This window comes from Atractosteus spatula, chromosome 2 (genome assembly GCF_055471065.1).
Source record: "Atractosteus spatula isolate fAtrSpa1 chromosome 2, fAtrSpa1.hap1, whole genome shotgun sequence".
NCBI lineage: Eukaryota > Metazoa > Chordata > Actinopteri > Semionotiformes > Lepisosteidae > Atractosteus > Atractosteus spatula.
The window spans coordinates 24,436,787-24,450,934 of NC_142707.1; the positions used below are offsets into that span (position 1 = coordinate 24,436,787).

Sequence of the window (14,148 nt, forward strand, 5' to 3'; positions counted from 1 at the left end):
GACCTGGTGTTTTGTCTGTGTGGAGTTTGTGTGTTTTCCCTATGTTCACATAAGTTTCCTCCTATAGTCCATCAACATACTGGCACGTTAATTAGCTTCTGGAAAAACTGGTCCCAGAGTGAATGTCTGTGTGTGCTTTATGCTTTATGTGTGTCAATGGACTGTTGTCCCATCCTTTATGTGCCCTGTCTTGAGCCTGTTACTCTGGGCCCCCTGCAACCCTGAATTGGAAGAAGTGGTAGAAGAAAAATATGAGATGTAAGAGTTACAGGTACTAAAGACAAAGGCTTGCTGTTTTTATGCATACAGTAGAACCAGGTTACAACATGGCTGTGCAGTATGCACTAACCAATCAAGGTTTTTATACATATATTTAATCAATACCTTGCCTTATATGATTTTTAAAAAATCTTTTAATTTGGCAAACAAAGTACAGTCGCTGCTAGACAGTTCTCTTTAGATATTCAACATGATTTTTAAAACCATTTTTAGTAAAGAATAAATAAATAATTCATATATTGTTTTAACCATTCTCATTTGGTTGAATGAATCAAAGATGTCTTTTAATTGGGGCAGTAGTATGGAGTGATTGTTATGGATCTGGGATCCTGACTATTGCCAATTTATTTTTTTTAAATTATAAGCCCTTGTTTTGGTCGGTAACAACTGAATGAACTCTGTTTCAGTCAAAATGATACTGTTCCAATCAAAATGATATTATTTACTATCCTTTTGATTCTTTAAGAATTCTAACTGTTTTATGTGTAAAAAAAGCATTTGTTTTTTCTCTGTTAATTATTAAACTATTGATTTAAACACTGCTCAAACAGTGCTAGCCTGTTACTTGTTAGATTACTTTAAAGTAAAACAAGTATGAATAGTTATTTTTATTCCAAAGTAATACTGATATTTCTAAAATGTGTGCTTTATATAAATGGAAATAGAAAAACACTAGAAAGCATTATTACAATACACAAGTGGTTGAATATTGTTATGAAAAGAACAAAGGATTACATCTTACATTTTCAAGAAATTTTTGTCACATTCTGCTTAACTCTTGTATTAAAATTTGTACGGCAGAGTTTAAGATATTTGACATCTTCCTATACCATTTGATGATTTTATGATATAAAGGTATAGATAAAATTAATTCAAACATTTAAATGTATAGTATAGTAAATTGTATAGTAAATGTCAGTTTCTTGATGAAAACCTTTGTACACAGCACAAAACCTTGTCTTCTGACATTTCTTAATGCCTTCTGGCTCTTTGAATTTGGACATCTTCATATAGTTTGGCAGAAGACATTAAAATTTAATTTAATAGATTTATCATTATGTTTTATGTTAAAAAGTGATATTATGTCCATAAAAAAATTTAGAAGGTTAAGTCATGGTTCTGACCAGATGTCCTCGGGTTCAAAGCCCACTTTTCTCTCTGTCCTTGTCAGGAGAATGATTGACTACTAGTGATATCAATCTGTTTGTCTTACTGGCTGTTCCAATAAAGGCTCAAAACTTGCTAGGGATCCTGAAAATGCTGCATATTAGTGCCAAAATGGCAGTTCTCAAAATAGCCCTTTTAATATGCACTCTCTTATACTCAGGTAAGCACTAGATATTTTTAACATAAACTGCTGTAAAGGTATCAGTTTACAGTGATGAAAAATTTGATTAAAGGAAACCAAAAGGATTCTCAGTTTTAACTGATAATATTTCAAATTGTTGTATATAGCATTTGCACAGAGATGTTGATTAGTGTGAATCAAATCTTAGTTACATATAAGAGTAACTATATAAGAGTAAGGTAAATGTTATTATTATCATGTTGTTTAAGGTGCTGAATATGCTTTACAAGATTTAAATTTTTGATTCAGGCCAATTTGTTCTGGCAAATATTCTGATTTCTTAATACATATCAGTTCAGTAAAAACTTGCATTTGAGAATTAATTTGAAATGTCTGTTCTTGATGTGCATGTCAGATACATACATGAAATGATGCACTGCTATTACACCCTTGAGCGAAGTATTTCATTTAGATTGCACCAATAAATTGCTTGTTTTAGAAAAACATTTTGCATGACTACTAGACTATTAGCAGCTATTGAAAATGGATAGATAGATTGCCTAATATTTAAAAATAGGTCAAAAACAATTATTCAAGCATTTTGATTATAACACAAAGTAGCTTTAGCTTTTTGGACAAAGGTTACTGTTAATCCTGAGGCTCTTCTAGTGTTACATCCTCAGTAGACTCCATATATGTGACAGACCCCTAAATAAATGTACCTTTGGGTCATCAACACACTCCTGTTCCTGTAAACATTGAAGGACAGTAAGTACTGTATGTTCTGGACAGAGTTCAAACACAAGTTTGGCTGCTTCAGGGATATCTCAAACTCATTTCAAAGTAGTTTAAAGACAGCTAAAGTCAGAAAAGAAATCAAAATAATACTTGTGTTCTTTTTTCAAGATACCAGGGCATTCTGGCTTGTAAATACACTGAAATCTGTCCAGTATTCTAATGTCTAGTATTTGTGTAATATTTGAAAACACATCAGAGGAAAAAAATAAGAGATTACATGTTTTCCCCATGTCCCTGTATATTTTTGGGTTGTTATCTACCCACAGTCCAAAGACATGCTGTCTATGTTAATTGGCATTTAAATTGCCCCAGTATGCATGTATGTGCCTGGGAGGAACTGAAGATCCATCTGGAGTGCAGTCCTGTCTTGTAACCTGTTCTTGAGGGATTAGGAGATGGATCAATACAAACGCATTTAGTGAAATTTAGTTGGATAGAACAATACAAGTTACCTTCATATTAAACTATTTTGTTATATTAATAAGAGGAGCAGAACTTTATTTTTTTCTACTTCTTACTCTTCTAAGTAAGTTGTCTTCGATAAGGGTGTTTGCTAACTGAAAAAATGTTATGAAAAATATCAATCACACCAAGGTTTGATTATGTGGGTATGTCCTGCTGTGATAAATACACCACATAATAGAATGTTTCAAGGAAATTTGTAAAGCCAAAAAAAGGAAAGGGAAAGAGACACCTTGTTCAGATCTTTTGAGTATCTTAGTTCTTAGCAATGGATTGGAGGTACCAGATGAAGTGAAGATCAAAACAACAACAAAAGGGTGGTCAGTTCATACTATAACTATACTGCTCTGATGAGCCTAAATCTCTATTATTTACAAAGTTATAGACAAAGAAAGGAATATAAGACTAGCATTATATTAGTGTTTTTCCTGCTACATTAATACTGAACACCAGCTTTAATATTCAAAATAATTAATGCTGATTTTATTTTGATATTAATGTTCATTTTAATGGAATTTAGTGAAATGATAATTGAACTAAAAGTATTAATGAATAAATGTTTCAAATTAAAGGAGTCTGCTTTACTTCTATTACTTTTGTCTGTGGCTTAATCTGTACAAATTAGTAAATAATTGCAGAACCTCTTCTTATGATGTGTTTTGATCAAATAATTAGAGTTATATATAGTTATGTCACACAATGAGACATACAGAAGAGTAGTACAACTACATCTATCAAAATTCTTTTGAACGTGTTTTAGTTTACAGCCAATTTACTGTTAATTATAAGTACTGTGCATTTATCAGTGTGAAGATTTTTGAATTACATCAAAATTGTCAAAGGTCGCTGTGTTTAGTAGTAGGGTATCTGTAACTAGAAAGTGAATTCTGATCTGATCTGATCAGTTTAGGGGATGCTGCTGTTCTCTACTCTTTAGATTGCTTGAGAATACCCTACTATACAAAAAATGCCATCCTTGGGATATGATTGTAAATGTGATTTTTTTAACAATTGCTCTATTATCAGGATTATTATCAGTTATTTAGATAATACTGTAGTTCATGGGAAGGGGGGTTGCTGTTAATTATTTTATAAGTAATTACTAATTCTGTGCAAAACATTGCTCTTAAAGCATTGCAGGACAACTGTTGAGGATGTGGATGTACTGTATCTGGGCTGAGGGAAAATGTAATAATAAAGTGTTTTTGACTTATGATTTTCAACAGTCTCATCCTGTAATCTTTGTACTCTAGTCAAAACAGCTAACAATTTTAACAAGTTTCAATTAAAAAAAAAATATTTTGATATTTTCTTCCAACCAAAATAAATACCCTTCACTGAAGTGGAATAGCTCAGTAAGTACAATTCAATTGCATTATGCCATAATATCATGGAATAGGAGGCTTAAAAGCACTTGTCTAAACATAGTAAAAAGAAGCATCACAGATGGAAAAAAATATATAATTGCATTTGCCATTATATTTGTTATAATTGCACAAAGATCCTCTTTCTTAAATTGAAACAAAAAAATCTCTTCTAGACTTTCCAATCTTCTATTCTTAAAATAAATATTGTAATTTAACTTCCTATTTCAGGGTCCAAAATGGTATGAAATGCTATGTATTTCAGATGTACTCTAATTGGAAAAAAATGTCTGCACTCATTAACTTTAACCCTTTTCTTTTACCATTGATAGGACTCCCAGCATTCAGTGGACAACAGGTCATGCAAGGTGGGCACATTTTTTATTTTATCTCCCTTTAATTTCATTGTTTAAAAGTGTGTTCTTCAAGGTATACATATTTCATGTGAGAAAGATAGTTTTTTACATGGGTTGAGACCTCACTTTTCCAATTAACAATTTTTTGGCAATCGCCCCTCAACATAACATACTGTACAAACACTAATGTAGATATACTGTACAGTGTTGTGACAGAGTCTTCAGGTGTTTTGCATTGTTTTTCTCTCACTCAGCAGTGTTCTTTTTTTATGTCGAACCATAATTGTTAAATGACTTTCTGCTTAAACTTTAGCTATTTTATTTAATCCAAATGTTTAATCCTGGTATCTCTGCACTCTGTAACATTAAAAGTAGACTTTTAGCTGTATGCACGTAAGGATCTAACATATGTGTGTTCATGTGTAATTTACTTGGTGTTGTTGTAATAGATATATGAAGATTCTGACTAACAGGTTCTTTCAAAAATATATAAGGAAAACAGGCCCCATTAACTGTGAGTCACAGGTCCTGAGTATTAATAATTTTGGACATGTGCTCCCAACCTTGGTTTCCTAAGTATACCACTGTTTCTTATTTTTTTTTTATTCCAGCCAAGTTCTAAATCACAGGCTAATTGATTTCAGTTATCCATTTGGGGCATTATTTGTAAAAAAAATTGTATTCAGCACTTAAAAATGTTAATGGGATTTAGAACTGGTTTCAACCTTCTAGCAATTTCTCAGTTTCACAGCTCCTCCCATTTAGTTGCGTAACCTGAAATGTAACCAATCAGCCGTTTGCTGAAAGAAAAATACTGTGAGGATGTTTAATACTGTACATTGTCATTCCAACTTTTCTGATGTCTGTTCATCGGAAATTGATTGAAATAACAATGTACTTAATGGCAAGAAAAGGAAAGACTGCAAAAAGCTCTGTAGGATGCTGATGTTTACAGAAAAAAATACACCTGAACTAGGGTATTTAACAAGAACTGAACGAAGAAACAAGTAAACAAAAGTCTGCCCTTGCAAGAAGATCAATTAACACCTGTGATTGCCAGCTCAGTGGAAATGAACACCAACAGACCCACCATGGTTGCCCACCATCAGAGTTGGGAACCACTGCTCTAGCCTAGATCTCTAGAACCCTGTGGTGTATTCGTGGAACCTGTGGAACCTCCTGAAGCTTTTGGACTCTGTTAATAAGCTTCACCTCCTTCTCATACTTGTCGTTGTGAATGCTTCAACTTGATGGATGAAAGCTGAACACTGAAAACACAACTCTGAACTAATTCTTTGTTTGCCAAAAAGTCCAAAAGGTGTCTACCCCAAAATAAGCTCCTCCTGCTATGAAGGATAATACAGATGCAGCCATTCAAAGTGCGCGTTACAGACACGTACCGCAGGTGGCGTCGCTCAGTGTGATGCAAGATGACGCGTGGCACCGCAGTACGTGATTGGTTGACCAACAGGGGCACTCGTGGTCCGTTGGTCTGTCGTAGAAAGACTTACAGTAAACGTCTTTGCTGTGCCCGTTGTAGATATTGAATTTTACCACCGAAGGGAAATCTTAGTAGCTGAGCATAAAAAGAATAGGAGCATACTGTAACGCGTGTGAAGGCCATAAACGATATTAATTTTGGAACATAAACATACAGTATATAGCTGGTCTTGGTACTTTAAAGAAAAAAATACACACCAGTATTCCATTTCTCCCTAAACATTTTAAGCTTCGAAGTCTTTAACTAACGTGATACCGGAGCCAACAAGCATACTTTTAGAATTTGATTAATAGGGAATAGAATATGGAATCGCGTATCTAAAGAATTTAATAACGGTATGATTATATTCGTGTACTGCGACAGGGCTGTGTAGGGCTGTTTCGCCTCCCTGTTTAGGTGAGTTGTCTTGTAGCCTACTGGTCTACGTGCCTGGCTAACAACTTGCAGGTTGTGTGTTCAAATCCAGCTGGTGCTGGACTTTTCTTTTAACAAACATTTCTTCGAAAAAATAGAATAGCGATATTATGGACAATCAATTGACTTTTATATTTCAAAATATCACAACATGATTGATTCTAAGTCATTTTTGATAACAATCAACAAACAAACATTTCTTTGAAAAAATGAGACGTTTCCCTTGGTCAGAGATATAAATATATAATATATAAATAAATTAAATTTAACTAGCATGTGAAATAGCGTGTGAAAAAGTGGTAGTTTTAAGCTTTTCTGCTAATATAATATGGAATCGCGTATCTAAAGAATTTAATAACGATATGATTATATTCGTGTACTGCGACAGGGCTGTGTAGGGCTGTTTCGCCTCTCTCTTCATGTGACTTCCCTTGTAGCCTACTGGTCTACATGCCCAATTACCAACTCACGGGTTGTGTGTTCAAATCCAGCTGGTGCTGGACTTTTCTTTTAACAAACATTTCTTCGAAAAAATAGAATAGCGATATTATGGACAATCAATTGACTTTTATATTTCAAAATATCCCAACATGATCGATTCTAAGTAATTTTTGATAACAATGAATAGTCACCTTCTTTCTTTTTGACAACTGTCCCTGCTTCTGCTTCCTGCTTCTATTGTGTGTGTGCAACAGAGTAAATTTTTATAGAGAAATGGAGGCTGGACAGTATGCGTTACAATATAAACATTTATATTGATTTAAATTGTGTTCTGATTTAAATCGCAAACGCGTGTTTAATTATATGTGTTTTTTAATCATAATCAGGCTAATGCAACATAAATTGATACAGTATCTTTGTCTTCTAAGTATCTTAATAAACTTTCAGCATAGCTTTCTACCCGTTAAGATTTATATTTCTTGGGATTTTGGGATCAAACGTGGAAGGATTAGATTGTAATCGTTTTTATTTGTCAAATACGTGATTGTATTTCTGAATGTTATGTGACACCTACAGTAGTTCACTGCTTTAAATACATCGAATTAAGAAAGTTATGTGTAGCACTTTAGATCTTTTTTCTGAACCAGGGAAAATCTGATCATGTTTCTCTATAACAATAATAAAAAACTTTATTTTACATATCACCTTTAAAAGTGGTAGTACCTTTTTTAGTACTATATTTTTGTATTATATTCCCTATTAATCAAACTCTAAGAGTATGTATCGGCTTGTCAGTCAGGTCTTTTTTCTCTATTTAAATCAATTTGTGATTTAAATCAGAACACAATTTAAATCAATATAAATGTGTGTGTGTCTCTCTCTGCTGGATGTCCCTCTCAGTCTCTGCTGAATGAATAAAAGAATTTTATTGAAAACGCGTTTGCGATTGGCTGGTATTTACTTTGGTCCCTTTTAACTGTTTTTCGATCTACTGTATTGCTTTGAGATGCCACTTTTAAAGGCGATATGTAAAATAAAGTTTTTTATTATTGTTATAGAGAAACATGATCAGATTTTCCCTGGTTCAGAAAAAAGATCTAAGGTGCTACACATAACTTTCTTAATTCGATGTATTTAAAGCAGTGAACTACTGTAGGTGTCACATAACATTCAGAAATACAATCACGTATTTGACAAATAAAAACGATTACAATCTAATCCTTCCACGTTTGATCCCAAAATCCCAAGAAATATAAATCTTAACGGGTAGAAAGCTATGCTGAAAGTTTATTAAGATACTTAGAAGACAAAGATACTGTATCAATTTATGTTGCATTAGCCTGATTATGATTAAAAAACACATATAATTAAACACGCGTTTGCGATTTAAATCAGAACACGATTTAAATCAATATAAATGTTTATATTGTAACGCATACTGTCCAGCCTCCATTTCTCTATAAAAATTTACTCTGTTGCACACACACACACACAATAGAACCAGGAAGCAGAAGCAGGGACCGTTGTCAGAAGGGAAGAAGGTGACTATTCATTGTTATCAAAAATGACTTAGAATCGATCATGTTGGGATATTTTGAAATATAAAAGTCAATTGATTGTCCATAATATCGCTATTCTATTTTTTCGAAGAAATGTTTGTTAAAAGAAAAGTCCAGCACCAGCTGGATTTGAACACAAAACCTGCTAGTTGTTAGCCAAGCACCTAGACCAGTAGGCTACAGGACAACTCACATAAACAGGGAGGCGAAACAGCCCTACACAGCCCTGTCGCAGTACATGAATATAATCATATCGTTATTAAATTCTTTAGATACGCGATTCCATATTATATTAGCAGAGAAGCTTAAAACTACCACTTTTTCACACGCTATTTCACATGCTAGTTAAATACTTCGATGCTTAAAATTGTTAGGGAGAAATGGAATACCGGTGTGTATTTTTCCTTTAAAGTACCGATTCCTGGAATCTGACTGGCTGACACCCTTCTGAAGTGGTTCCATAAAATCTGGTATACGGAAAAGAAAGCGTTGATAAATACAAGTGTCTTTTAATACACTCTTTGCTGTGCTCTTGAGGATCCTTGTGATATTTTGAGCTCTAGTTGAATGATAAGTGTCGCATTTTAAATCATTTTCGTAGTTAGAAATTATGAAACGCCCTGTTAAAAGCAAGGAAGTTTTTATGCCCGTTGAAGTAAAACAAAATGCCTGACAAAGTATGGCTTGGACAGATTCCAAATGCTTGTACAAATGTGCTAAAGAAATTATACTTTGAGTATACAGCTTGTCCAAAGTCATCCATTATTAATACTATTAGTAATATCTTCGGTAAAGGCTTTGATGCATAAATATTTCTGATAAAGGTAGGTTGTGTACTTTTGTCCAACTGAGCAATCTTGCTTTCATAAAATATACCAACATTTTAATGACTGATGATTAACATGCTGTAATACACAGTTCAAAATTAAAGGCTCAAATGCTGTACATGAGAGGTTAAGCTCCCCCTGGCGGTTTTACAAGGTGACGCCGGATAGTTTCCGGCAGAGCGTCAAATGACGCGCGATTAACCACGTGATACTGCGTGACACCGCGTGACACCGCGACACGCCCACTGGGGTATGCCGCGAAATACCTCACCCATTTTGAATGGCTGCATCTGTATAGTGGTTTTGCACAATCAAGGCTACCTCTTCTCCCTCTCTGCCTGCAAAAAGAATAAAAAACAACAATACTTCCCTGTTGCCTTCAAGTCTATCCCTACTACCGTCTCAGTCTTCCCCCCAATCCCCTCCAGTCTCCTCCTATAGTTTGTAATTCAAGCGTGGCCATCAAGTCTGTTATATGTCAGGCTCCACCAACCCCCCCCCCCCCCCCCCTTTATTTGCACTATCTAACATTCCTTTCCAAGCCAACATAAACACTGTTTTCTGTGTTATGAATTCAGCAAAACCACAGCTCATACCTCTATCCTGGCTTTTTTAATATAGGACCCTCTTAATTTTGATGCCTATTTTCTGGCCCTGCTACATTTGTCCCACCTATGCACCTATTTCTCATGCCCCAAATTCTCCCAGTTTGTGTATGTACTGGCATATAGTCAATTACCCCAACCGCTCCTACACGACCTTATAGTTGCTCCATTTCTTAGCCCTGAAAATTGATGTTGGACCATAGTTCTTAGCCCCTACCCTGGAAGGCATCCAAACTATGGAGGAAACCTCTCCCTCCTCCTTCTTCAACCTAGCATCTATGAATCAAAGCCCTCTTTTCCAGACACCCACCCTTCACAAAACTGAGCTCCTACACCACTATTCTCACAAGCAATCTATTCTGTTGCCTGTCCTTTCCTTCACTTGAGATTTTATTCTACTGGTAGCCCTTCCAATGCCCATCTAGTGCTCTGATTTTAAATCCCTTACACATGCCTATGAGCATCAGCAAGTCTTACATGTTAATCTAGTCTCTATTCTGAATCATTTCATGGTTCCTCAAAATTCTCAGACTGTGCAACTCCTTTTTGGTGATGTTCCCAAACTGTCATTTTTAAAATTCTTAAGTGTATCTAGCCTTTAGAATGCATAGTGATATTATGCACTATGTTGACCTTGGTTGCAGACGTTAATTCATGTTTGCATGTCTGTCTATGACTCTTGATTTATACAACTGATTGGGCATCTCTCACTTCTGTTGTACCACAAACGTGTTCTTCAAAAGCTGAAGTGTGCCTCTAGGATGTATTGATGTTGCGCCAAATAAGGAACTTTCTCATGTATTTACTTGGGGACCATATTCTGTACACATATTCTGTCATATAGTAACTCCTCTTCTCAGTCTTCAGATTCATGCAGCAGGACCTTTGTGTTCCTTCATTCTCTTCAGCCCCTGTTCTGTCTTCCATTGGCCACACATCCTTCATGAGTAAAACTTCATGCTGGTAAAACAGTGCTTGGCAGATTGGTCCATGGCAGCTTGGTCTGCTCTGTGATGGGAGGGTGCTGGTGCAGACTGAAGAGAGAAAGAAAGAGCTTGCAGCTCAGGCAGCTCTGCGAAAGTAGCATCTTACTGACATCAGTCTTTAAAAGTAGTCTGTGCATGGTTTGTCCTCTTGGGGTCTGTCCACAAGGTAGACAAAAGGGGAACGTGGTTCTTCCCGGCAATAGCTTTGTTCAGAATATTCTGCACATAGAGTATTATATTATGTCGACAAAAGAAAAAGGAACAAATAAAGCGTTATTCCATGCTGAAAAGAGAAGAAAAGAAACACAACATTTCGGCCGTGGAGCCTTCTTTGGGTGTGTTGTTACTGTGTTTCTCTAGCTTTGTTCCCTTGCAGGTGCTTTGTTGGAAATTCTGATTTCTGTTTTGCATTGCATCTTGTCTCCCGGATCACCCCTTATGCTCGTTACTTCCCTGTTCTTTCTTGGCTTTGGACCCTGCCTGTGAGTATCACTCTTCACTCTGACCATGACTCTTGGATTCCCCTTTGTGCTTTGGACTGCGCTTTTCACTGGCTTTCACTGCTTGACCAGGATTTTGGAGTTTTTTCTTTCTTGCCACAGCACACTGTCAGTTTGCACGCACTGCTGTACGTCTGAGAGATGACTACAGCAACATTGCCTGTGTGCTCAGCGTAGTTGTCTGCACAGTTCCATATGTGTGTGCTGCCTGCAAGTTTTTATGTCTCGGTTGCCCCTTGGCTAGCACTTGGGCTCACTCTATGCCTTATAGATCTGCTGCTAGTTTCACCTCAGCAACAGGTCATTACATACTGTATGTACTCAGCAGTTGTTAAACTTTGAAATCTGGTTGCTTTCAAGTCCTTTGAATGATGGATTCACACAAATCTGTTCAATATTGTACTTTCATCATATTTACTTTTTTCAAATCATGTTTATAGTTATCATTTTCATTCTATACATGTTTTCATGTTCAATACCAAATGTTTAATAAGAAAAATCTATCAAGTTTCTCACTCTTTTATCCAATATAGGGTCAGGGGGGAGCCAGAGCAATCCCTCCAATCAATAAACACCAGGCAGGATACACCTTGGGTGGAAGGCCAGTCCATCACAGGGCACACACAGATATAAGCATGCGCAAACTCATACCAACACCCTTTTCCCAGAAACCAATTAACTTACCAGTGTGTCTTTAGGCTGTGGGAGGAAAACCATATGAACACAGGGAGAGCATCCAAACTTCTCAAAGATAGTATCCCAGGCCCAGAATTGAACCAGCGCCCCACATTTGTTAAACAACAATGACAACCACTGTGCCGCAGTACTGCCCTATTAAGAAACATAACATAAGAATATGAGAACCAAATGTTATCGTTATAAAAATATGGTATAATTGTAATAATGTAATATGTAAATTGTAATATTGTAAATAATGTATTGTTTAAAAGTAAATAAATAAAGATTGCTTTTAAGATATGTTATTGTTAGGCCTAATATTAATAAAGTCAAAAATGTTAAAGCCTATGAAAACAACCAAGCTTCTCTTACCTGACCCAAGGTTTGAAAAGCCCTTACATTGCATTCCAAAAAAAAGCCACAGCTTTTATAGCATTGAGTGTGCACTTTGGTTATCCAGGGTGTATATTTTCTTTCTTCTTCGGCTGAATTGTAACATCTTCCTGTTATCACTTAAAATAGAATTTCAACCTTAAAGATTTGCATCTGCCAAAAAGTATTATTGACCTGTTAAGCACAAGTTAAGATATAATTGACAAGAATGCAAGTCAAGATTTTCTGTACAATACTGTATAGTATTATCTTTTCTTATCATTGTTTTTTTCCCTTTTTAGAAAGCAGGATGAGTTTAGATGAGTATACTAAAACTGAAGGGGCTTGGATATTATCCAATATTAAGAGACAGTACACAACTAACACAGCCATTGAATGTGCACAGAAATGTGAAACTGAATCCTCATTTACTTGCAGGTACAAATTACTTTTCCATCCATCCAGTGATCTGTCTGTAGGGTTTTCTTTCTGGACAAACATAAAAAAAATTACAGTGAAAGAGACTGTAAAATATTTAAAATATTTATAGTGAAAGTGATTGTTAATGTATAAATAACATCACATTTATTTCCCAAATGAGTAAGAATTCAAAATGCACTAGATGCAAGAGAAAAACAGTATCTGTACTTACATCTAGAGCATAATCTGAATTGCTTTTTATAATGTTGCAGTATTATATCAAATAATGTTTCATTTATTCTATCATTTATAGTTTCTAAGCATAACATCATTAGTAGATATCTGTATAGAGACACAATAAATGTATATCAAAGAATTTCTGAATACCTTTTTAAAATCAAATGTAATTATAATTTGGGTGCTATTGTGTATGACTGCTTTTAAACTGCAGAAAACTGTTTTTTTAATTCTTGTGGTTCTAGGTCTTTTTGCTTTACTCAGAAAGACCAAATCTGCATAACGCTACCAGGAAATGGAAAAACAGACACAGTGCTGCGAAGGATGGACACAGTTTTGTATGAAAAGAAAAGTAAGACAATAAAGCTGGAAATACATTTACATAGGATAATCATACAATAATGAGAACTTTCTTAAACTGAATAAGGATTGGTTTGTACTTCCTTGAATTATGAAACTACTGTTGACAGTGGTGATAAATACCTGTCCAAAATACGTCGGTACTTAATAAGGCCTTCAGGAGATTTGAATCAATCCAATATCTTAAGTCCAGGTGGATGTTCTCATAACATATATTTTGTATCATTTTGAATTTATGTATACAGTATATATTTTGTTCTGTTTCTGATTTTTCAGTATTTAGGCTTACATCGTATATCATCACAATTATCTGGATTCCTGTGAAACAAATGTCTTTTGAGTTTTTATATGGTGCTTGAGACCCCTGTTCTTTCTTATCCTTGTGTCTTCTTTTAACCATGGATGTTTGAAATGGTTGGTGCATTAAATGGACATTTCACTCAGGATTTGGCCAAAGAATTAACTAACAACATTTCTCATACTGTTGAAATATAATGTTCTACACCAATAATAGTTAACACTTACACACCCTATTGTCCGGGAATAAAGAACAGTATCAGAGCAGTGTAATAGTGAAACAACCAAGCTTTACAGAATGAACAAATGTATTCGTAGAAGGACACACTTCTGTTCTGTACAGATATTTCTATAACTGAGTATCAGGACCTTACTTTCTACAGACAAAACAGAAATATAACTTA

The 14,148-nt window shown here is 35.1% G+C and overlaps 1 protein-coding gene across 1 annotated transcript in view; it reads left to right on the forward strand.

Annotated features, from left to right (window-relative positions):
* Window positions 1-1,516: 1,516 nt before the first annotated feature.
* plg (plasminogen) overlaps window positions 1,517-14,148 on the forward strand; it is a 49,916-nt gene continuing 37,284 nt past the window's right edge. The window contains exons 1-4 of the mRNA XM_088909731.1: window positions 1,517-1,606; window positions 4,524-4,559; window positions 12,733-12,868; window positions 13,333-13,439. Of these exons, the coding sequence (XP_088765857.1) occupies window positions 1,537-1,606; window positions 4,524-4,559; window positions 12,733-12,868; window positions 13,333-13,439 (349 nt within the window). The 5' untranslated portion in view covers window positions 1,517-1,536. The remainder of the gene's footprint in view (window positions 1,607-4,523; window positions 4,560-12,732; window positions 12,869-13,332; window positions 13,440-14,148) is intronic.